The sequence below is a fragment of the Balearica regulorum genome, chromosome 2, assembly GCF_011004875.1.
Source record: "Balearica regulorum gibbericeps isolate bBalReg1 chromosome 2, bBalReg1.pri, whole genome shotgun sequence".
NCBI classification, from domain to species: domain Eukaryota; kingdom Metazoa; phylum Chordata; class Aves; order Gruiformes; family Gruidae; genus Balearica; species Balearica regulorum.
In genome coordinates this window covers 730,999-756,358 of record NC_046185.1, presented here as the reverse complement: position 1 = coordinate 756,358, position 25,360 = coordinate 730,999, and the positions used below count along the sequence as shown (strand labels likewise).

At 42.3% G+C, this 25,360-nt stretch overlaps 2 protein-coding genes across 4 annotated transcripts in view; one reads left to right on the top strand and one right to left on the bottom strand.

Annotated features, from left to right (window-relative positions):
* Window positions 1-13,974, top strand: part of MAPK15 (mitogen-activated protein kinase 15) — a 29,917-nt gene extending 15,943 nt beyond the window's left edge. Inside the window, exons 9-14 of one of the 3 annotated variants that reach the window (XM_075743132.1) lie at window positions 2,572-2,709; window positions 2,954-3,059; window positions 7,242-7,542; window positions 7,975-8,126; window positions 11,794-12,021; window positions 13,572-13,974. In XM_075743132.1, the coding sequence (XP_075599247.1) occupies window positions 2,572-2,709; window positions 2,954-3,059; window positions 7,242-7,542; window positions 7,975-8,126; window positions 11,794-11,997 (901 nt within the window). In that variant the 3' untranslated portion in view covers window positions 11,998-12,021; window positions 13,572-13,974. Of the gene's footprint in view, window positions 1-2,571; window positions 2,710-2,953; window positions 3,060-7,241; window positions 7,543-7,974; window positions 8,127-11,793; window positions 13,247-13,571 lie in introns of those variants that run through there. The other 2 variants (XM_075743133.1, XM_075743131.1) reach the window with 2 other exon arrangements.
* A 2,516-nt stretch (window positions 13,975-16,490) lies between these two features.
* FAM83H (family with sequence similarity 83 member H) overlaps window positions 16,491-25,360 on the bottom strand; it is a 29,491-nt gene continuing 20,621 nt past the window's right edge. Inside the window, exons 2-5 of the mRNA XM_010310033.2 lie at window positions 24,670-25,130; window positions 23,469-23,633; window positions 22,990-23,114; window positions 16,491-19,384 (exon numbers count right to left, since the gene is read on the bottom strand). Of these exons, the coding sequence (XP_010308335.2) occupies window positions 16,738-19,384; window positions 22,990-23,114; window positions 23,469-23,633; window positions 24,670-25,116 (3,384 nt within the window). The 5' untranslated portion in view covers window positions 25,117-25,130 and the 3' untranslated portion in view covers window positions 16,491-16,737. The remainder of the gene's footprint in view (window positions 19,385-22,989; window positions 23,115-23,468; window positions 23,634-24,669; window positions 25,131-25,360) is intronic.

Sequence of the window (25,360 nt, the reverse complement as noted above, 5' to 3'; positions counted from 1 at the left end):
TGGATCTGAGGACATACAAATGGACACTGTGGCTAAGTCAGAGACCCAACCCTCAATGATAACAGATGCTCCTAAACAATGGAAGAGGAAGTCAACTTGGTTAGTAAGGGAAGAAGGAGCTTCTAAGAGGGAGCAGGAGGAAGAATCAGAAGAGGCAGCCTGTTCTGCAGCAGAGCAGCCACAGGAACAAGAGGTGGAAGAGACAGAAATTATGAACGAATGAATGCAGAAAACACCCAGTCCCCATCCCTGAACTTGCCACAACATATGTGGAAAGATTACAGCTGTCATCTATGTGAGCAAATTATCACCTGGTTGCTCTGATGGGGCCAGTGCTGAGTCAGGAATTAGAGGGTAAGAAAGCCCAGCAACTGGGATCTCTTGCTAAGGACCAGGGAACCAATAAAGGCATCAGAAGAGGGGCAACAATCTGCAGCTTCTGGAGGTGACTTCTGTCGAGCGTGAAGACAAGGTATCCTCTCAAGGAAGATCTTGTAAACTACTGGACCACCATTGAGGAAGATATCCAGCATCAGGGAATTGGTGGTGGAGGTGATCTACAGCAACCTAGGCAATAACCAGGGCTCTATGGATCTGGGTGAAGTCCAGTGCCTATGGTCAAAAGTTTGTGCAGAGAACACCAATGTTGTATGTCAGCACCCTGACAATAATTGTAGTCATTGAGGCACCAGCTGTGGACAGATTGGCTGGCCAGATCTGGCAATACAAAGAGAATCTCTCTACCTCCTCAGTGCTATGGTCCTGTGTCTCAGATGTAGAAGAACTGTCCCAAGAGTTCCAGCAAATTCAAAGAGCGTATGTTTTCCTCCTTACACATACAGGTCGGTATCTTAGCTATCAAAACTCTCACATGGAGTCAGCCTTTCTCTGCTCAAAGGAAAGGGAACCGTGCGTGCCACCCTGTGGTTCTATCTGCATAACCATAGGGAGGACATGAGGAAGCAGCACAGTGCATCTATCTCAAGCCTAGAAACTTATGTTTGTGAATTGCAAGGAAAAGCAGCAGCCAAAAAGGGTCCATTCACAAAGATGACTGCTGCACTTGCTGTTGAGCAATTCCCCAAACACAGTGGAAGTACTGATCCTATTTCTGATTCTGGTTTGCAGTTACAGCAGTTTGGGTAATGAATGCTCTGACCAGGAATAGAGGGGCCATGCCTTCAGCCAGGCAGAGGAAAGGCACAACCAGGTTTATTGGACTGTATGAATTCAATAGTCTGGCACATCGGACCCACAGGAGTATAAGGCTCTGCTGGACGCCAGTATACAGTGACCCTAATGCTATCAGGATGCAAGAGGACAGAACCCACCCAGATTTCTGGAGCAATAGGATGATCCCAACAGTTATCTATGCTGGAGGCTAAAGTGACTCTAACAAGCAATAAGTGGGAAAAGCATCCTTTTGTGACTGACTTGGAGACTCTGTGCATCCTTGGCATGGGCTACATCAGGAGAGGCTACTTCCAGGACCCAAAAGGGTACCAGGGGGCTTTTGGTGTATCTGCCATGGATACAGAGAGGATTAAACAGCTGTCTAGCTTACCCAGCATCTTAGTGAATCCTTCTGTTGTAGGGTTGCTGCGTGTCAGAGAGCAGCAGCAGGGAGGGGAGTGAGTAAGCGAGTGTGTGGGGTCTTAGCTGCCAGCTGGGGTCAACCCGCCTGCAGCACCTCTGAGAAGAGTGCTCTCATTTCTATAACGTTTCTCTGAGTAATGAAAGACAGCAATTGGAACTCTACATTCACTCCTGGATGAAATGCACTTTTATTTGACATATTTATTTTTATTCTTTGGATGTTATCTTTTTTTTCCCCAAAAAATGTGAATGTCAAGAGGCTAAGTTCTGATAGATGGCTCCAGCTAGGTAAAAGAGCAAGTGAAATCTTAGTCTTCAAAACTGAAATATTTTTTCTGAGCTACTCAGTTCAAATGCCATGTTCAGTGATGGATCATTTTTCTAAACTAAAAGAATGTTGTCGAGGAGTTACAGAATTATTTAAAATACGAGTAAGAATCATGTTTTAAAATGTATTAGATATTCTCATGTTCATTATGTTAATTATCTTTAGGATTTCAAAATGCAAAGACAAATTTTTAAACTTCATCTTCTCATTGGAAATTATACAGAAATGTATTTCTGTGGGCTAAGGGCTGCATTCATGGGATCTTAAACAGTTCAACTGAAACACCCAAGTTAGGAGTTTGAGCTTCCTGCATTGTCAAAAGAGCAAAAGAAGGACTCATTGTCCAGAGGACTCGTTATTCCCCTGTGTCTGATACTATCTGATATCTCTCACTCTTTCCACTGAAACAAAAGACTAGATTTGCAAGTTAGGCACTTCATGTAGGTTCCTAGCGCTAGGAGGGAGACATTCAAAGCCTTCCCCATACTCACAGGCCTGTACTTTAGAGTGTTCCAGGATTATGACACACTATTTGTGAGTGAATTCTGGAGTCAGGTGTCAGCTTGATGTGATTCCCAGGACTGTAATTCATGCCTTCACTGTGAATTAGACACTGGGAGTTTATATTGTTGGTTTTTGACTTCTAGGCAGCGAGTAACATTTGAGGAGATTTTACCATCCTCTACTCCATTGCCTGCCTTGGATCTTCTGAAGAAACTTTTAGTATTTAACCCTGATAAACGACTCACAGCAGAGGAGGCTTTGCAGCATCCATATGTGAAAAGGTGAGAGTGATACCAATGTGCAGTTTCCCCTGATGCCTTCTGAGATGTTATAGACCTGCTCTTGGCACAAGTTTTCTTTATGTACATGATAGGGGAAAAAAAAGGCTAAGTTAATTCTTAATTTTCCCTAATGCTATTTGTGCTCGAGGTCACACTAGATGATTTAACAATCCTTTTTAACATTATATTAATCTGTGGTACTGTTTTTAGTCTTAGTGAATTATATTATGTGTCATCTTCTTAGGTTTCACTGTCCTGCCAGGGAGCCCTCTCTGGATTATGATGTGATTCTTCCTTTAGGTGATGATATCCAGCTGTCTGTGGCAGAATATAGAAATAAATTATATGAGGTACTTTCTTTTAACCTATTTTCCAAAATCCTAATCCTCCGGGTAACCTGCCATTCTTGCACACACTTAATCAATTCTGTCATTTTCTTCTATTTGCATTCCCCTAGGCTTTCCATACATGGTTACAGTTACATTTTGGTGTTTCTTATCAGTCAGTTCCATACTGTCACAACTTTTGAGAGGTCTTTAAATCTAGATTCCCACTGGGAAAAGTCTGTAAAGCATGATGTCTGAGAAAGACTGTGTTAGAGGAAAACATACTGTGCTGGATCCAACAGTCCAAGAGAGGCGAGGCTGCTGCCACTGCATGTCCCCAGGTCCAGCCAGTAGCAAGGCTGAAGATGTATTCTCAGTAGGTATAGGCGCACAGAAAACACATACACAATACATATATACATCTATACATATATACATGGCTGCTCACGTGGATCACAAACAGGCACTCAGAGCATTCACACAAACATAGACAGCACCAACAGCCTCATCCTGCTCCCTTCTCTGGCTGAGCAAGATGGAAGTCCACTCATGAGAACACATGTACATATGTACAAGGTGGCTCCCTGCAGCAGCTGGGCTCAGACACTCAGTCTGCTCAGTAGCTGGCCCCCCTCCTCAATTGCTGGCACTTGAATATGGATAGCCCAAGGGTGTAGCCCTACTGCAGTTGCTGGTACAGACCATGCAGACAAACAGCTGGCCAGGACTCTCCAGGTCCCTTAGTTGACCTCTACTCCCCCACCCCCAGTGTTCTCACCCCTAGAGATACACAGGTGCTCTCACCTCCTCCAGAGCTGGCCCTTGGAGACCCATTCACCCCTGTGCTCTGAGGCCACTTGATCACCAACTAGTCTGATTTGATCTTTGCTAGCAATCACATGCTCACTCACACACCTGCACTCTTTTCAGTTGCTGGCACCATGGACACACAGGCTCTTTGACCTGTGATCTGACTCCAGTTGCTGGCACTCACACCTGCCCACACAGACACAATAGACCTCCTCTCTTCCAGGAATTTAATAAGATAGAGCAAACTGCATTGATCAGGTGCAGGGCATGGCCAGACAAGCTTACTGACTAGCCAGCTATTTACACACGACTGGCTGGTTTTATATATCTTACTCCCTATTTCTCACACTCGTTCTTCCCCAAATCACCTAACCTCCTCTCTTTTCCTGCTTTCATACCCTAAATATCCCATAATAAATCCTGTGTGATCCCAAATAGCTTTCCCCTGCTATAATGTGTCCAATCACAAGAGAAGAACCCTACCTTCTCACCCCCCTCTCACCCTGCCACCCTTGGTCCAAAAGGTAATCCAGAGGAATCCTGATGACTCATGATGAGTTTTGTGCCTGGACAATGGGGCTGATGGCTTTGCTGGGACAACCCTGAGAGAGGCCCAGACAAGGTGTTGAGAAGCCCTTAATATGGGTTCCCACCTGCCATAGTGCATCCCTGTTCTCTCTCAGCCTGTGCAGATGGGCCTTTGATGGGCTGATGACTTGTGTGAATGGGTTAGGGAGTAGGTCGGCAGAGTATTATTTGGGCTCCCCATCCTGCCATCGTCTTTCTGACCTCTGTTGTGGGTGTGCAGACAAGCAGTTATGACATAACCGAACTGACTGAGGTTTTTTGATTGAGTGTAGTCAAGTGCTATTGCATGCTGCACCACATAAACAGAACTATCAAATATCAGAATAAGTAATTAATAGAGGAGGAAGAACAAGTGAAGGATCAGTGTAGCTGATGTGGTAATAATACAGGACAGTGATGTGTTAGGAGCCATATTTTGAATGCATCAATGTAGGGAAATAGTAGTACTTGAAAAATCAGGAAATGGTGCAATAATAAAGCAAATAAATAAATAAAAAAAGACCTGATGCAAAATCTTTAGTTGTACAGGGAAAAGGAAAAATAGTACTTTTGATGCCATTTGGTATATGCAGTAAGATCAAAAGGAAAATAAAAAACTGCACTTTCCTTGTAGACAGATTGAGTGCACCCTCAGCAAATTTGCAGATGATGCCAAGCTGAGTGGTACAGTTGACGTGCCTGAGGGCCAGAAGGCCATTCAGGGGGACCTGGACAAACAGAAGAGGTGGGCCTTCATGAATCTCATGAGGTTCAACAAGACCAGGTGCAAGGTCCTGCACCTGGGCCGGGGCAATCCCCAGTATCAATACAGGCTGGGGGAGGAATGGATTGAGCGCAGCCCTGAGAAGGACTTGGGGACACTGGGGGATGAAAAACTGGGTGTGACCCAGCAATGTGTGCTCGCACCCCAAAAAGCCACGCGTATCCTGGGCTGTGTCAAAAGAAGCATGGCCAGCAGGTCAAAGGAGGGGATTCTCCCCCTCTACTCTGCTCTTGTGAGATACCACCTGGAGTACTGTGTCCAGCTCTGGGGTACCCAGCAAAAGACAGGCATGGACGAGTTAGGGCAGGTTCAGAGGACAGCCAAGAAAATGGTCAGAGGGCTTGAAACACCTCTCCTATGAAGACAGGCTGAGAGAGTTGGGGTTGTTCAGTCTAGAGAAGAGAAGGTTCCAGGGAGACCTTATCGTGGCCTTTCAGTACTTTAAGGGGGCTTATAAGAAAGATGGAGAGGGACTTTTTACCAAGGCCTGTAGTGACAGAACAAGGGGCAATGGTTTTTAAACTGAAAGAGCGTAGGTTTAGACCGGGCATAAGGAAGAAACTTTTTACAGTGAGGGTGGTGGTACACTGGACCGAGTTGCCCAGAGAAGTTGTGGATGCCCCATCATTGGAAGTGTTCAAGGCCAGGACAGATCGGGCTTTGAGCAACCTGATCTAGTGAAAGATGTCCCTGCCCATGGCCTGAGGGTTGGACTGGATGATGTCTGAAGGTCCCTTCCAATGCAAACCATTCTATGATTCTATGAACACAGAAATGTCCAATTCTTTAGACATTTCAGTAATGTCTAACAAAGTGAAAGAAGAATAAAGATAAACATAAATCAGAAGTAATTATAAGAGACACTGAACTGATCTGGATGGTAGTGTTGAGGCAGTAGAGGGAGAATAGCTGGAGTGAATGTTCTAGCAATGAAATATGAGGAGCAGCAAAAATGGAAGTAAATCAAGCCTTCAGGAGGAGAAATTCATTTTGGCTTAGTTTTGGGGGTTCTCTTTTCCCTTTTTACAGTGAAAGAAATTATGTAGATGCCATGTTATGAGGCAAAGGAACTGGAAGATGGTGATAAGAGCAGGAGTTGGAATGTAAATATAGAAAAACAGGCATTGGAAGAATGATAGTAGGAAGAGAAGATTAAAAAGGAAGCTTAGAGATCAGAAAATCCAAGACTGAGAAAGACTGATAAAGGTGTCACCTTCCCAGAGAGAGAGGAAAAGTATTATTGCTTCCATCAACAGCAATTAAAATTGAAGAAAGAAAAACTAAAATTGAACTTAAAAAGTTGAAACTACTTAAAATTTCTTTAAAGGTCTTTAACAGAAGAAAATTAATCAACTCTACTGTGATAGAGTGTTAGGAGTCATGAGCAGATGAATTAGTAAAGTGAAGACTGAGCACAAGTAGAAAAGATATTCTAAATATCAATAGATTGGTCACAGATAACCTAGGTACAAGGCTAAGAACCAAGTGAATAGTTTTAAATAATCTTACTGATAGAGTGTCAAATATGGGACAACTGTGATTACAGGAAGTTGAGAGCAGATTGTCTGCACCAAGGCCTAAAACCTTGGCAAGGATTCTGTTGCTAAATAACAGCCTGTAGAGGTAGGTGAGAAATAATTATGAACTAAGCGGAATGAATGTTGTTTTGACCATTACAAAATCAGCTTTGCAAAGTTCTAGAAAGGGATGGTAAGAAACAAGATAGTGTTAACCTTTTGGGCATATAGATTCTGTCTTTTCCAAGGCTAATGCCCATTTTATTTAGTGGTGGTCTCCCTCAGGATATATAGAAATTGCCTGTTCACCCAATCCTTTTTCTTAATGCTTCAGCCTATTCTTTCTTTCCACTGAGAATATTATTTCTATCTTCTATCCAGCCCTAAATCAATTTTAAAATTATACTTGTTACCTATCCTGTGAAATAAATTGCAGTTATTTGTAAGTCTTTCTCTTTGTTTTTATGTTTTGTTCCTCTGCTCTGCTGTGTAGCTGTGTTAAGGCTAACCAACTTCTCCTTTCTGTAGATGATCCTTGAAAAGAAATTAAATAGACATCCAAAGGAGCAAGTGCAGAGAGAAAACATTCAACTAAGTCAGTCTGAATCCAGGCCGCTTCTTCCAAATTCCAGCTCTGTGACTTTACCTATCAGGAAAGGAGAGAGAGAACCAACACCGCCTCTTCTAAAAAGTTCGCATATGCTTGCTGGAACCACAACCAGCGTCCAGCCAGAAGTATCCAGCCAGAGTGAATATTTAGCAAGAACTTTATGTCAGAGATCAAAGATCAATGTGATATACAATCCTATAACACACACTGCTATTCAAAGTAGGTACTACCCTCCTACAATGGGATGTAATCCACCATGAGGCATTACTATGGGGATGAAAGAAGAAAAGATATTGAGTGGGGAAAAAGAAATAAGAGGAATTTACATGTGTGGGAGGAAAATGACATAAGAACAAAACACTGTTGAGTGAGTTTTGAGTGTGACATTCTCTTTGGCTTTTTCCTGCCTCAGTCTTGACTCTATGTTCATTTCTGTTTTCTCTTTGCTTCTCTACTGCCGTTATCTTTTCCGATGCCCTTTTGAACTGGTTTTGTTTGCTACATTCTAATTTTATTCTGAATATTTTTTTCTGTTTGTGAGATGAAGCAAGGTGGCAGGGGCTGACTCAAGTTTTTATGTTCTGTCCCTGCCTCAGTGGGTTCTGCGTCCTCATGATTTTCCTAATTTCTCTCATGTTTTTTCTTCTGCAGGTAATGCAAATTCTGGTGCTGTGATGAGGTACTGTTCTGCACAACCTTCTCAACAGGCCAGAATCTCCAATGATAGGAAACAGGGGAGACAAATCACATGGGCAAATGCAAATGCTCGGCTACCTCCTACAAGTGTACAGAACCTTTATAATGTGAGTAGCAATCCTACCCAAAAAAACCACCACCCTTAATTTTTCATGGACCAAAATTATATAGACACAAATTATCTTAATTTGCAACCTTGTAACAATATTTAAATGAGAGGCAAGACATACTGCTCTGAGAGTGACTAAATTAATACATTTTTATCAGTTAAAATTACTTACGACAAAGACATACGCTGCAATTTCATTGCTTGTATGTAGTATCACTCAAATGGTACCAGTAACCTAGTTTGATAAGGCAATTGGGCTTGTACAGAGTATGTTCCCTTTATAGGGTGCTGAAGAGTGTGCTAACTGAAGAGTTTCTGCTAGTAGGGGAAATAACTAGACGTTACGTGCCTCTAATATAGGGTAGATTTATATAGGAACTTGCATATTGCAGTCTTCAGCATTGCAATACCTACATTTCACCTGTTTTGTCTTCTAATGAAGTTTACGATCCTGAGTTAAGTTCTCTGCATGAGGCAGAGTGTTGAGAGGAAGTCCATCTATAGTAATCACCAGGAAATGCTAAGGGCACAGATGTGACTGAAATCTTATATGTCTGGCAATGCTGGTCTTCAGCTAGTCTGGGTTTATAAAGACTTTCTCCTGGAGTTTTAAGTCTAATCCCAGTCTTTCAGAAAACCCTATTACCTGTGACTTGAGCAGCAAGAGTATTTTGGTGCCTATAGGTTTATGCAGGAGTTCTGTGAATGACTGTTGAATTTGAGTACAGGAATTAGGTACTTCAGAGAACATGAAGTAGCACAGACCTTTTGTAAATCTAAGTGTCTGCCTCATTAGCAATATTGTTTTCACAAAGATTAATTGTAATGGATCATATATGTCAGCTAACTGTAATAAAAAAGAGAAGTAAAAAAATCTCTGCAGTTTCTCTGCCTCTACTTCTTTTTCCCATGTTGCGTTTTTAATGCAACATCTTTTGAGATGTGCTGAGATACATTACTTTTTTTCCACTGCCCTTTTCCTAGAGGACAGGGTAATTTTGGACTCCATTCTACCTGAAATTTTATCACTTCAGACAAGTGAGGATTTGAACACCATTTCAGATCATCGCATTGTTCAGATTGTCAGCAGCACCAAAACCTCCCTTTGACTTTCAGTATCACAGATCAGTTGCTTTTACATTATTACCACTGCTGGCTTGTCCTATCCAAAGTGTGTAGGTAGCAAATTCTTTTTTAAACAAATTGAGACTGTTGGATATTCCAAACTTAACTGGAGAATTCACACTACCTCTGGAACCAACCTAGTGGATTGCTGTTGCTGAACAGTGAAGGTTTCGGTCCTCTCTTCTCTGCTCCTCTCTCTTTCCTCTTCTTGGCCATGCTTCCTTGTAAAAGTTCTTATCCTCATCTGGTTCTTAAATGACCACCTTGCCCCTGCTTTTTCTTTTTCCCAAGGTAGTTGTCCACTGACTAGCTCAAGGAGAGTCTAGCCAATACAAGGTGATCAGAGGAGGCTTATGGCAGAGGAAGAATGTGGAAGGAGGCACCACAGATTACATTTTAGGTGGCACTGAAGATTGACTTGTTTGTCGTGGGACTTTCTTACATCCCCACAAAAGAATATTTGAGTGTCTATGTGCTGGAGTGTATTGGGTCTGGCTGAGATGGAGTTAATTTTCCCCATAGCAGCCCTCATAGTGCTGTGCTTTGTATTGGTAGCTAGCAAGGTGCTGACAACACACCAGTGTTTTGGCTACTTCTGAGCAGTGCTCACACAGCATCAAGGCTGTCTCTCCAACATTCCTCCCCTCACCAGTAGGCTGGGAGTGGGCAATACCTTGGGAGGGGATATAGCCAGGACAGCTGACCCAAACTGACCGAAGGGATATTCCATACTATATGATATCTGCTTAGCAATAAAAAGCCGAGAGAAAGGAGGAGAAAGGGGGAGCATTCATTATTTACATTCGTCTTCCGGAGCAACTGCTGCACGTACTGAAGTCCTGCTTCCCAGGAAGTGGCCAGCCATCGCCTACTGATGGGAAGTAGAGAATAAATCTTTTCGGTTTTTTCCTTTGCTTCCCTGCGCAGCCTTTTGCTTTTCCTTTATTAAACTGCCTCTATCTTGACCCACAAGTTTGGGGTTTTTCCATCTTATTTTTCTCCCCTCTCTGTGCTGCTGAGGAGGGGAGTGATAGAGTGGTTTGGTGGACACCTGGCATCCAGCCAAGGTCAACCCACCACATGGAGCTCCAACATTCAAAATGTGTGCTAAGCACAGTTGTGTGAAGAGACTTCTGACAGGACACTATCAAAGATGAGTTGGGTGGGATCACCTACTTTGTGTCAGCATGCAATATCACATTTACCTTAAAGCAACTTACTTCTTTGAACACAGCTCTGAATGATCTGAACCATTTCAAGCTAGAAAAAAGCTGCAGACACTGTTAAGAGTCAAGCTTGTTCCTACTGGATCTCTTCTTACTGTTGTGATTGATAGGAAAATACATATGAATACCTGCTAAAAGGAGACATGATTGCCATTAACTTTGAAGTATGTCTGCATGCACACTTTCAACCCATCTTTCAGCCCCTCTGCTTTGGAATCCCACTCAAAATGTTTTGAGAGGAAGAGGAGGAACCATTTTATTCCACAAGTGTGGAACCATTTATTCCACAACATGAGATTGTGGAACAAATGCTGTGCGTGCAGATGTACATATGAGCAATGCATTATGAAGAATCTTTAGGCAATTGTGAACAACTTTCTGTTACTGGAAGAGCATAATAGGGAGAAGGTAACCCTACGCATGCCCTGTGCTTTAATATTTGTTCCCTGGGAGGCTAATACTGACTAGTGTCAGAGACAGGATATTGTGGTAGAAGGTCATCAGCATTGTGGCTAATCTTATGTTAAGTGAATGTTGACTTTTCCATCTTTCTCAATCAGCCTCAGCAGGAGCTGAAAAGATCTGACATTCCAGTTTACTCTGCATTCAGTCTGCATTCATTTTCAATATCCTGTCAGGTTCATGAAACTCTTGTTCTCAGCCATTTGACCCGGAAAGACTCCTATAATGGCTGGGGTGCCAGCAGCCAGTGCCACAATAGCGAGTGGAAGCTCTTGCCTTTCAGTTAACTATAGAGGTTCACAAAGCATTAGCTGTACTGCAACAGCTCTCCTCTCGAACTGCAGATTCAAATGTATTGTAATGCATTGCGTATTGTAATGTATTAAGGTATTATTAACTTTTCCCCACCGGGCTGGTAAACACAGTATCCATATGCAGCTTCCAACTCAGAAAGTCACCGAGCCATTTGATTGGCAGAAGCCAGGAGGATGTATTAAGGGATGATGATGATGATGATGATCTGTCTTTTGTACATGTATTTAACGCATTCACTACTGTTGAAAACAACATACTAGGCAAACAGGCCTTTGGAATGCTCCAGTGCAGGATTAGTTTGTCATATCTTGTTCCCGTGCCACTAGTTCACTCTTGATACACCCATTCTTAAGCCCTTCTCCCTCACATCATTCTCATCATCCTATTCTTGATTTTACAAAACAGTCTGTTTTGTTTATTATTCATACAACATTCATGATCTGTCCTACTCCTCAGCTGAAGCAAAATCTGTATTTCTTATATGTATTTTAGAAAACTGATTACAGGTTACTATCTTGGCTTTTCTTTCTCACACAGAATCCAAGAAATACTCAGTTTTACAGCAAAGATGTTCGTCCCTTTCTGAAGTCCACTAAAAAGATGTTCCAGATTACTGCAAATATGGGAGCTGCTGGTGATCCAAAAGCATCACTGGGCAGTTACTCCCAGGCCTATGGAACCATATGTAAATCTGCACTGCAGAGTCTTCCGATATCAAAGTCCTCCCCACAACATGAGTAGTGAATATGGAAGTGTTCTACCCAGGTGAAGTACATCATCTCATCAGTCCCCTAACTGAGCCAGTGACAGCAAGGGAGAGCAAAATATATCAAGCATTTGACAGTTAATCCAGCTGAAGGGAAATGCTGTATTCATTGCATGAAACAATGTACTACTTTGGACAAACCAACAGGAAAAAGAATCTAATCCCTTTGCCTTCCAGTCTTACAAGACAAAGGCACAGCACTATTTGCTCCCGTACCATGAGAACAACGAATACTGTCTGTTCATATTCCTTGTTTGAAGTATTGCAAAAAAATTACATAAAACTGCAACATTCTGATACTTAAATGTATTAGACATATTCAGGGCCCATATGAACCTCATGAAGTTCAACAAGACCAGGTGCAAGGTCCTGCACCTGGGCCGGGGCAATCCCCAGTATCAATACAGGCTGGGGGAGGAATGGATTGAGCGCAGCCCTGAGAAGGACTTGGGGACACTGGGGGATGAAAAACTGGGTGTGACCCAGCAATGTGTGCTCGCACCCCAAAAAGCCACGCGTATCCTGGGCTGTGTCAAAAGAAGCATGGCCAGCAGGTCAAAGGAGGGGATTCTCCCCCTCTACTCTGCTCTTGTGAGATACCACCTGGAGTACTGTGTCCAGCTCTGGGGTACCCAGCAAAAGACAGGCATGGACGAGTTAGGGCAGGTTCAGAGGACAGCCAAGAAAATGGTCAGAGGGCTTGAAACACCTCTCCTATGAAGACAGGCTGAGAGAGTTGGGGTTGTTCAGTCTAGAGAAGAGAAGGTTCCAGGGAGACCTTATCGTGGCCTTTCAGTACTTTAAGGGGGCTTATAAGAAAGATGGAGAGGGACTTTTTACCAAGGCCTGTAGTGACAGAACAAGGGGCAATGGTTTTTAAACTGAAAGAGCGTAGGTTTAGACCGGGCATAAGGAAGAAACTTTTTACAGTGAGGGTGGTGGTACACTGGACCGAGTTGCCCAGAGAAGTTGTGGATGCCCCATCATTGGAAGTGTTCAAGGCCAGGACAGATCGGGCTTTGAGCAACCTGATCTAGTGAAAGATGTCCCTGCCCATGGCCTGAGGGTTGGACTGGATGATCTTTGAAGGTCCTTTCCAACTCATTCTATGATTCTGTGATTCTTTAGCAGTTTCAGGTGCACTGCCTAAATGCAGATTATTTTTTTTGAGCAGAACTGGTAACTAACTGTTCTCTGAAGACCAAGACTAAGCTCTTCACAGATAATCTTCATTATCCCCATTATTCATAAGCCTGTCATTTTGTTTTCCACTAATTTCTGTGACTTTTCTGAGGTAAATGAACATAATCAATGGTGGCTTATTTTCATTAAAATCAAGTAGAAAAGCACTTTAAATATAGGTGGATTTTGCTACACCATTTAATAGCTTACCTACCATGTAATATTGTAAATATTATAATAATAAATACTTTATATTGCACTACAGAAAATCTTTGTCTTTCAGTGTTTGCTGTGTGTGAAAGGGGGAAAAATATAGGGGTATCTTTTTCAATGAATAATATGGTAATTTATTTTTTTTTCCTTTCAGAAAGCAATGTTCCAAGAGATACTATTACTGAAACATCATGAAGTTGTTATCAGGCAGCAGTGGGACTATAGTAAACTTTAAACCTATATTCCTGTTTTAATGCTGATTTTTGATACTTTCTCCTAATTAACTTGAAGTTCTTGTAAGAAGTCTCTGTCCCTGAAATTTTACTTCACCTTTGATAAATGATTGTTATTCCAGAACGTTGGGACCACAGTTACAGAGAGGATTCAGGCACTAAATTCCAATATGTGAGTACCACTGCCATTGATAGAATATCCATTTTATCCTTTAGCTTCTAAACACCAAGGCTAGTTAAGTAAAAAAATAGTACATTCACTTCTGGTACCAGGTGTGGTCATTTAAGTCTGATAATACTAGGGAGCTGGGAATGTGGCTTACAGTAAGTCCTGGTTAATTCTGGTAGTCATAAAATAGGCATTTCCTGTCTATCTCAGGTACAGGTAGTTAGAGGAAGTGGCAACGACAAGGTGAACATGTTGTGTCGGCAGTGCTCTGTGCAGCGTGTTGGCTCTTGTGAGTCTAAGATGCTAGTTCTTATGCATGGAAAAGGGAGCCTACTGCTTAATTCACTGTTGTGACTTCCACTGAAAGCCTAGCACCTAGCAATTTGACAATACAATACAGTAGCTAAGATCCTCTGTGAACCTAGTCTCAGACTGAGAGGTGACTGGTTGCTAACACTTACTTTTTGTTCTTAAAATTGCTTTTGTTATTATCAAATGAATTAGTTATTCTGCAATATTTGTATACACCTACAACATCTGGTAATCAACATATCACTAAAAGAGATGAGTGATTCTGCTTCTGGCCAGGAACATACTTTTATACAGAAAGCACCATGTTGAGCAAGATAAAATTATAAAAATCTAAACAAATACAGCAAAATTCTAAAATGTTAATGTAATCTGTGACTATAGAAATAATTATATTTCTAACTAACTTGTCTGTTACAGAACAATGCTGTAGCAGGTAGATTTGGGAAAGGCTGGGGAGATATGGAATGATGTGAGTAAGACTTACACAAAATAGGGCTAGCATATCTATATCAGGATATATATCTATATAGCCTATCTTCCTCTCCAGAGTAAAATAATCTCTATCTATCTGTATCATCTGGCAGAGAACAACTGTATTGATCATTATAGTTCATTTTGGGACCCACCAATAACTGGATGTGATTCGTTACTAAAAGCAGACAAAATAAGTATGCATACAGCATTCAGTTATGAGAATTTGTACGTATGTAACAGATTATGGGTTGTATCTGAAATGACATACATTTATACAATATGGAATAAGTGTAAGAAATCCATTTCAGCTTTTTTCCAATTTTGGCTGCTTCTTCCCTCCTTTTTTTTTTTTCCCCTCTTGACTATTTCTATTATATAATTATTTATATATATATATTTATGTATATATATTTATGTGTGTATATATATATATACACACATGAGGTTTACCACCTCATGTTAAAATGATAATTCCTCTTGATTTTTGCAGATTTTTGCCACCATCTGTATTAATATGGAAATGGGCTTAATATTTTTTTCTGATCAGACTATCTTTCTGCACATTCATTTCCCAAGGTTTTCAACAAACAGTAAAATATTCATTAATTGTTACAGATATGTAAATTATATAAAGCCTGCTAAATTGTATAAAGCCTACTACCTTGGGAGCAGGCATCCTAAAAAAAAAGCTAAAGCTTTAAAGACCCTACTAAAGTTACCTTCAGGAACTGATGCAGCCTCTTGCCTCTACCTGTCAGCCATGTACCTGAACTGGTTTGCTGAGTTTGCTGCTAGTGTCACAAGTGGGTAATCATGAAACACAAGCTAATGGCAACGGGAAATTCAGAAGCCCAGTTCCATGTGAGAGTATTCTTCCCTGTCATCTCTTTGGACTACAGCACAAAGATCAGTAAAAAAAAATAAATCCCAATTTGGCAATCCTGCTGGATGCCAAGCAGAGAGAGACCAAGCTGAGGAAAAATATACAACCAGCTAAGTAACTAAACATTATGTACAGCATTTTCTTGATAGCCTCTGTCTCTACCTTCTGTCCTGCAAGACACTATAACACAACAGCATGAACCTACAGGCTAATGTGGAGTGTTTTAAAGCTGCATGGTTAAGCTTGGTACCAAATTACTATAAGAAAGTTACATGAGATGAAACACTTCTGAGCTTGAAAATTCCAGCAGCCTTATTCCTTCCATTGTTATGAATCCCATCTTTCCTTGTCTTCATACAGAAAAATGCGCTAACAAATGAATGTCCCCTACTCCTCACAATCACTTAATGAATTGGAGTTACATTGTCGAGGAAGTTACTATTTGGCCAAGACAGCATTTTAGATGCTTAATTAAACTCCTGACTCAGCTGAAAAGCAGCCCTAAAACCAGGTCTTTCTCTATTAAGAGCATGTCAATTTCCTTTTTTATGGCCTTTCAGCTGCTTCTTTCAGCCCACCCCTAAAGCAACACTTCCATTATACATAAGGAAACAAACCAATAATAAAACACAACCAACAGGTTTAGAAAATGGTAAATATGAAAGCTGAGCATGAACTGCTAGACAAGACCATAACCATAGATAAGGGTAAAAAGTTGTCTACAATATTATTTTTCTCCTGTAAACTTTCAAAAAGTTGCTTCCCAAATTTGATTTGTTATTAGATACAAATAAAAGGTATCTGTATCTGAGAAACAATTGGTTTTTAAACACTTTTTCCAGTTAATGTGCATCCACATGCACATGTGTATGTCTGTGTGCATTTTTCTTTCCTGGACTGAACTCACTATTGAATTTTCTATTTTTTATTCTTTCCTTCTAAAAGTGGAATTGTTTTGTCTGCTGAAAATATTCCCTGAGCATAACATAAAGAGACTCTTACTTTATTTCTTTGTTTTAAGCATCTTGGCAATTTAATAATTTTATTTGAAACATACTGTGATAAGGTTGCCTGATACCACATTACTTTATTGCGCAAATTGTGTCATAGGAGTCTAATGCTGAGCACATTTCCACTCACTAACCATGAAAAGTATGGCCTATGGTGCTTACAGCCATCATAAACAAGTTATTTCCTCATTCCCCTTTGACAGTCAGTGATTATATGGAATTAAATAGTATTTTTATGATCATTTTTTGGTCTTGAAGGTCCCCAGGATTTTGGGCATGAATTTTCCCATCTTCTTGTCTTTGGCATCTGTGTCATATTCCTCTTCACTTTGACTTGTATGTTCATCCTTTTTGCAGAAGACCTCAAACCGACTGTAGACTCGCTTCTCCTTCCTCATATTTTCCATTTTTTTCAGAAGGGTATCTCTATCCTCTGATGGTTGCCGTTGAAGATTTCGTTTCTGGCTCCCAAAACTCTCTGACCTATGTATGTTACAGCTTTTCTCCTTCTCACCTTTCCTTTCCAAGTTTGTAGTGGACTTAGAAAGATCAGGATTACTAGTGGATGGCAGTTGCTTTGCCAGCTCAGCTCTGTTCTTCTGACTGTTTGCAGAGATTTGTTCCAAAATCACCTTGGTATCATCACGGAGGTTGCTGCTGTACAGGATGTTAGCTGTGGATGAAGGAAATCTCCCCTGTGTTGGCTGGCTGCTTTTGGGAGGAAGGGGTGTTGCAAATTTATGGGGTTTTTCTTCCTCCATCATTTCCTGACAGTCCCCTATGGAAGATCGTTTGAGAACCACAGCCTGCTTGTCAGATTTTCCACTCTCAGAAGTGGGTTCCTCCTCCAATTTCTTTTCACCTTTTGGGTTCAAAAGCTGCTTCAGCCGTAGTGACCCTTTTCTTAAAAATTCCATTGGATTTTGTTCTTGTTTTGAACAGTCTTCCTCAGATTTATTCAGAGAGCTGTCAGATCCTTGACTTCTAGATAAGTTTTCAAGAACTGATGTGGTACTTGTCCTAATCTGTGGTTTCTTCAGTTCTGTATTGACTAATTTTTGAGTGTCGTCTTTGAATGTCACTCTTTCCTTCTTCTCTGGAAGAGTCAATTTCTGAGTGTCTCCTACAAATATAAGACTCTCCTTCTCTGGAAGAGCAGGTTTATTCTCTATGGGGTAAAACCGAGATGATAATTTGTCCACCTTAGTGCTAATATGTGCTAAGGGATCTTTACTCAATGTGTCAACAAGCTGGGGGGTTGATGAGGCCATTCCAAATGGTCTGTCAGCCTCTCCATGCACTTTGTAAGTACTGCAGGAGTCTTTGGAGTCTAGTACCCTACTCTCCAGAATCTTGTATTGCACGGATTTGGTACATTTCTTCTCTGTGTTCTGTGATTCTTCCTGTAGATAACTGGAAACAGCTTTGGTATGAGTGACTGTAGCTCGCTCTGTGTCTTTGCCCACAGCTTTGTACTTCTCTAAAAGTTCTGCCACTTTAGATGAGGCAGCTGTCTTAATAGTTTCATTGTCTTTTGTCAACTCACTGGACATTTGTTCTTTTTGGATCATCTGAACCTTTTCTATTGTGGTGTTAGGCTGATCTAACTTGGCAGCACTGAAAATCAGAGAGGACCTGAGTCTTGAGCTCCTCTGGATCAAAGGATTTATTCTGGACCTAAAGGCATCTTGTTTCATGATAGGGGTTTCTTCACCTACTCTATCAGGATCTGCAAATTCTTTGGCACTTTCAATTCCCAGTGACTTGGTATTAAAAGTCATAGGGGATTTGAATGCTGGGATGAGGTCAGTGGGGTGCTTTGTGAGGGTATCCCCAAGAACATCATTATATGCCTCTGATTCCATAGGCATCGGAAGACCTTCTTCTGGTTCAGACTGGTATGCACTAAGGTATGAAGAAATCCTCCAGTTACGTAAACCTGTTCTATTTTCCTGTGTGTTCTTGTCTTCATCTTGGTCCTCATCTTTGTCTTGTAAGAACAGGCGTTGTTCCAGGCTTTGTTTCTGTGTAGGGGAAGTCTGGCAAATAAATTTTTGTCCTATATTCTGCCTTCTTAACATCATTCCCATTGGGCCGTTGCCTGCAGGATTCAGCTGATCAGAGCCATGTCTCACTTCCCTGGAAGAATTCGAAGGTACGTAATCCAGCCTTAAGGGGAAACCCTCCTGTGGAAAATTGGATTCAAGTTCAGGATATCTGGGTCCCTCTCCATAGTCTTCGAGTTCACTGAATCCTGGCCTACCACCTCGGATTCTCTCAAAGAGTCCCTGAGGTCTGCCAGAAAGATGAGGATGTTCAAATTGGTACTGGTAGAACTGATCCTTCTGAAAATGACTAGACTGTATTTTAAATTCATCCATATTGTTCATGAACATCTGCCTGGCATACTGTTTAGAAGAAGCAAAATTTTCAAATGTTCCTTCTGCAAAACTGTGTCTCTTAAAAGCATCCAACTCCAACTGCTTGGAACGGAGAAAACCCCTGACAGGATCCATCTGGGAATTCTCCATTTCTACCTTTTTATACATTCGCATGGCTGATCCCTCCACAGTATGACGCAACATGTCATCCCGCCTGAAATTTGACAGGAAGTACCTGTCTGGATCAACTCTGTCCATAAAGGAAGGAAAAAGACTGTCATCCCTCTGGAACATCAAGGGTGTTTTTTTTGGAAAGAAAGGCATATTATTGCCAAAAGGAGTCATGGCAAATGTGTTCTCTGCCTTTGCCAAGACATTGGCTGGAGGAACAAGAGGTTCTGACTGTGCAAACAAAATTCGGAATTCTTCATCGAAGCTGGCCACCAGCTCCCCCTGGAAGATGTGTGCAATGCTTCTGTGAATCTTCTCAAAAGACCACATAAAACTACAAAGAGAAACAGAAGTAATGATAGTGTATTAGCATCAACTTGATTGTACCACTTTACATTAAACCATTTGCTTGCCTGAAGAAAATTCTCCTAATATTATTTACTGCTCAGGCAGCCATTCATTACACACTATTGTTCCCAAGCCTCATAGTTATGAACTGATTTGGCATCACATCTTTGCAGAGGATTTTATAAGGCAATACATGAACTTCTGTTCTAAAAAAGCCCGTCTAATAACAACAGCAAGAGAGCAAGCTGATGATAATCCTTATATGAAGCAGATGTTCCTGCAATTACTTTGAGTTCTAATCGGGTTTTATAACTAAAATTCTGTGCCCATCTTTAAAAAGAGAAAAAGGATCAACTAGGGAACTACAGCAAGTCAGCCTTACCTCAGTCTGAAGAAAAATTGTGGAGCAAATCTTCCTGGAAGCCATCTCCAGGCACCAGAATAACAGAAAGACAACTGGGATCAGACAGCAAGGATTTACCAAGGGCAAACCATGCCTGACCCAGTCTCATTGCCTTCTACAAATAGAAAGCTGGCTGCATGGACAAGAGACCAGCAGAAGAGGAGGTTTTTCTTGACTTTAGCAAGAGTGTCCACATGGCCTTTACATAAGTATCTTTGTAGCCAAATTGGAACACTGCAGACTGAATGAGTGTGCCCACAGTAAACGGGAAAGTGGTTGGACTGTCGGGCTTAAGGGGTGGTGGTCAGTGATTTGAAGTCTGATTGGTGGACAGTTACAAGTGCTGTTCCTCGAGGGCCAAGGCTTGGGGAAATAGTCTTTAACACTGTCATTAGTGACCTGGACAACAGGACCCTCAGCAAGCTTGCAGATGATACCAGAATGGGGGGATGGTGCAGTTGATGTACCAGTCAGGGGGACCTCAACAGGCCGGGGAAATGTGCTGAGAGGAACCTTATGAAATTCAGCAAAGACAAATGCAGAATCTTGGACCTGGGATTGAACAACCTTATCACCAGTACAGGCTGAGGATGACTATCTAGAAAGCAGCTTGGATGGAAATGACTTGGGGGTTCTGGCAGGCAACAAGATGAAAAAAGACAGCAACACCTTTGCAGCAATGGTGGCACAACATATACAGGGCTGCAGTTGTAAAAGTGCAGCCAATAGGTCAATGGAAGCAATTATTCCCCCCCTAGTCAGGACTTGTGACACTGTATCTGGAGTACTGAGTCCGGTTTTCACAGAATGGTTGAGGTTGGAAGGGACTTCTGGCAGTCATCTGGTCCAAACCCCCCTGCTCAAGCAGGGCCACCTAGATCCAGTTGCCCAGGACTGTGTTCAGATGTTTTTTGAGTATCTCTAAGGAGAGAGACTCCACAAGGTCTCTGGGCAATCTATTCCAGTATGCACTTAACCTCACAGTAAAAAAATTTTTCCCTATGTTCAAAAGGAACCTCCTGTGTTTCCGTTTGTGCCCATTGTCTCTGGTCCTGCCACTGGGCATCACTGAAAAGAGCCTGGCTCCGTCCATCCTCTTTGCGCCCTCCCTTCAGGTATTGATATACATTAATAAGATCCCCCCAAGCCACCTCTTCTCTAGGCTAAACAGTCCCAACTCTCTCAACCTTTCCTCGCATATGAGGTGCTCCAGTCCCTTCATCACCCTTGTGAACCTTCATTGGACTCTCTCCAGTATGTCCATGTCTGTCTTGTACTGGACACAGTACTCAAGGTGTGGCCTTACCGCTACTGAATAAAGGGGAAGGATCACCTCCCTCAACCTGCTGGCAATGCTTTGCCTAATGCAGCCCAGGATACCATTTGCCACCTTTGCCGCAAGGACACATTGCTTGGTGTCCACCAGGATCCCCAGATCCTTTTCTGTCAAGCTTTCCAGCTGGGTGGCTCCTAGCATATACTGGTTCATGGTTTCCCAGTTTTAGGCTTCCCAGTACAAGAAAGCTTTTGACAAAGTGGAAGAAGTTTAGCAGAGGGCTACCAAGAAGGATATCAGGATAGAGTATATTAGGTACGAGGCAAGACTGGAAGAGCTGGGCTTGTTCAGCCTGAAGAAAAGTATACTAAGGATGGCGGGAGGGGGGCAATAAGCCGATTGCTGTCCTCAACTACAAGCCAAAGGTTGGCTTAAGGAAAATGGAGCCAGCATCTTCCCAGGATCCTGCTTCTACATTGCAGGATACAAGGCAACAGATACAATTGTAGCAAGAGAAATATCAATGAGCTATAAAGAAAATTCTTCACAATGAGGGTAGTCAAACATTGGAGCAACTGTCCAGGGAGGTTGGGGAGTCTGCATCCCAAGAGATATTCAAAACCTGACTGGACATGGCCCTAAGCAACTTTACGTAACTTTGAAAATGGCTTTACTTTGAGCAGGGATGTTGGACAGCTACCAGTAAATTGTACGTGAGAACTTTCAGGCTGAGCTACAAAAGGTTTCTAATATCAGCATAAGAAATATTTACATTTGCCTTCCTATATGATGTTATTTGAGGGAATTTTTGAGGCTGCAGTGGGGGAAGGGATACTGACAGACTGGAGTAGATTTTGCTTATGAACAAAGATATAAGATATGCTTTGGTCTAACAATAGAAAATTGGATACAATAACATACAGAGGGGTATTGAGCTACTCGGGCATTACACAGGTGTAGTTATTAACAATAAAGGCATAGGTAATTCCATACAATTAACTTGCTCTTGAAATGTAAAGGCCTACTCCTTGGTCTCTTTAACTCTTCTGCTTTGAAGGAGTTGTTGGATTAGGGTTGGTCAGTGGTGCCCTGTGACAGGACCAGAAGCAATGGGCACAAACTGAAACACAGGAGGTTCTGTTTGAACATAAGGAAACACTTTTTTACTGTGCAAATGACTACGCACTGGAACAGGTTGCCCAGGGACCGTGTGGAGTCTCCCCCCTTAGACATATTAAAAAAACATCTGAACATAGTCCTGGGCAACTGGCTCTGGGTGGCCCTAATTGAGCAGGGGGGGGTGGACCAGCTGACTGCCAGAGGTCCCTTCCAACCTCAACTGTTCTGTGATTCTGTGCAGGAGGAGGAAGACATTCAGCGTTATAGTCTTTGTCTTTCCAAGTCAAGCTTTGCTTTCCTGAAAATGGCTAGATATCTGCCTGCCAATGGGAAGTAGTGAATGGATTCCTTATTTTGCTTTGCTTGTGTGCACAGGTTTGCTTTAGCTATTAAACTGTCTTTATCTCAACCCACAAATTTTCTCATGTTTGCCCTTCTGATTCTTTTCCACATTCTGCTGGGAGTAGTGAGTGAACATCTGTGCAGGGCTTAGCTGCCTGCTGGGGTTAACCCACAGCACCTTATAATTACTGTATCTGTTTTACAGATCGTTTACACTCATGATGCGAAGGAAGCTTGGCTTCAGTTGTCTGGGCTTAAGGGCTTGCTTAATTGATGTATTTACCTTGGTTGCAAAATGGTGTATTTTTCCTGAAAATTGCTGCTCAGTATCCTTCAGTGAGAAAAACTTTTGTCACTGATGTTCATTTGGAAGTGCCGAAGCACTGCTTTACCAATTAATCAGCCTCATTCTCACTGAAACTGTGACATGGAACATTGCAGAGCTTCTCACCTGTAGCTGCCACTCAGCACCACCATGCAGTCCACCAAGAGGAATTTCTCTTTCACATGGCCTTTGAAGGACATCCCTGTGCGGCAGTAGTAGGTTGGGCCAGAAACTGTCCTCACCCTTAGGAACTGCAAACCAGACAAAGCACCGACTCAGTTGGAAGCTGTTACTTCCCTCCCCCTGCCTATCCTTCTTCCCCTTGCTCTTTTAAGTTCCATCCTGCCACCATTTTTATACTTCAGCTCTAGTGATTCTCTCTGCAAACACAATGGATAGATAAACCCCTTTATTAATGTGCCCTCAGCCTTCAGCCCTGTATTGTTGTACCAGCTCTCCTAGTTTTCTTCATACTCATCTTTCACTGAACTCTGGCCCATTTTCCCCTTTCTCAGGTTTTTACTGTCGTAACAGCCCTCTGTGTCCCAGGACATATCCCCCTCAGGGTGTGAATTAGAGGCAGGGCAGGTCTTTGGTTTGCTCACCTCCACATAGTTAAGATTGACTCTGCATTTAGCAGCTGTATCGAGGAAAAGTTGAGAGTTCATTTCATCCAGCAAGATATACACAGGCACTCTGCGAGCAGCAGCATCCAACACCTCAAACAGCAGATCCACATCAGTGAAAATGTCCATCACTATGGCTACCACCTAGGAAAAGAATGCAAGAAAATCATCAGCAATCTGTGTCTGCTTATGCACTGACTGATCACGTTCCCCAGCACCTCACATTCCCAAGCTGCACTGTCTCCATTTCAACTTCCTTTTTAAACATGAACCTTCTCATTTAAAGGTTCCTTTAGACATTGTGGACCCCAGAACTGGAAACAGAATTGCTATCTAAGGTGCATATTCTGTATGCGAGGCTAAGAGGTGAGGGAAAAACCTCACTGCCACTGAGTGGTCCCTTACTCATTAATCCAATGATAGCAGGTATTTTTTTGGTCATGTAGCCACACTGGAAGGTTGTATTGAGCTGCTTGGCCACTACCTGCTCACTCCCTCCAACACACCCATGCCATTTTTAGGTAACTTCCTGGCCAACATTCAGTCAGCCACTATATAGCTGCATCTATATGGTGATAGTATGGGAAGTAGCTTCAAAATTCCATCTCCTTGTGCTTACCAACTCTTATTTTATCAGTGAGTATAAATACCTGATGGAAGGGCGTAAGGAAGATGGAGCCAAACTCTTGTCAGTGGTACTCAGTGAAAGGACAAGACACAAGACACAAATTGAAACATAGGAAATTCTAGTTAAACATAAGAAAAAACCTCTTTTACTGTAAAGGTGATTGAACACTGGAACAGGTTGCCCAGAAAGGTTGTGGAGTCTCCATCCTTGGAGATACTCAAGGACATGTCCTAAGTAACCCTTTCTAATCAACCCAGCTTTGAGCAGAGGACCTGGACTGGACCATCTACAGAGGTCCTTTTCAACCTCAACTATTCTGTTACTCTGTGAACTCTTTGTATGTTTTATCATGGCCTTACACACTTTTCCATGAGACCAGAGAGCAGAGGCTAGCTTTGATGCCATAAATGGTAGTTTTAGAATCATCCTTCCCCTCTGTTAGGTCCTGGGGGCAAAGTTAAGGAAATTAGCAGAGGACCTGACGCATTCTGATTCATCTTTCACACACATATAATTTTATCTCTGCTCTAGCTAGGCTCTTCAATTTCTCACCTGTTGAGCTGCTCGAATCATTCTGCGAGCCTCCTCCTTAATGCTGGGATTGTCCGGGGGTGGTGGTTGCACAAGGGTTGTCACCTCTGTTCCCCTGAACCCAAAGACCATTGGCCAGCCCAGGTCAAGCTCAGGAACAGCGAGGTCTGAGTTCATGGGCCAGTAAGTCCCAGATGATCCATCCATGTCATTGTCACCTGCAGTGTCTGTGCTACCTTCCTGGTTGGCATACTGGGGTTTCTGGAGATTCTGTATGATGTGATCTACCTCTGAGTTGCAAAGAAAATCTGGGGCTGCTTCCTCTGCCAGAAAGCGTTGGTAACTTTCTTTGCCCTCTTCAGTAAGCACATCCAGAGCTAAGCGGTAATACTCCTTGTAATGGGGAGGAAGATAGTTAGGGTCAAGGGGATTGTCCCCCTGTGAGGAGCTTTGAGATCGACGAGCCATGAGGGGAGGGAGAGCTGCAAGAAAAGAATAACCAACAGTGAAAGCAGTTTCGCTCCAGTGACACATCCATCCTTAATAAATGGTGAGGGTTGGGGGTTCATGATGGCAAAACCAAAAGGGAAGATATTCAAAGGACACAGGGTAATGTTGGAGAAAGTTCATCCCAAATGGATGAGGAGCCTTAAATCAGGCAAAGGTGGTAATCACTTAAGCATTACTTTAACACAGTTAAATGTCTTTAGGC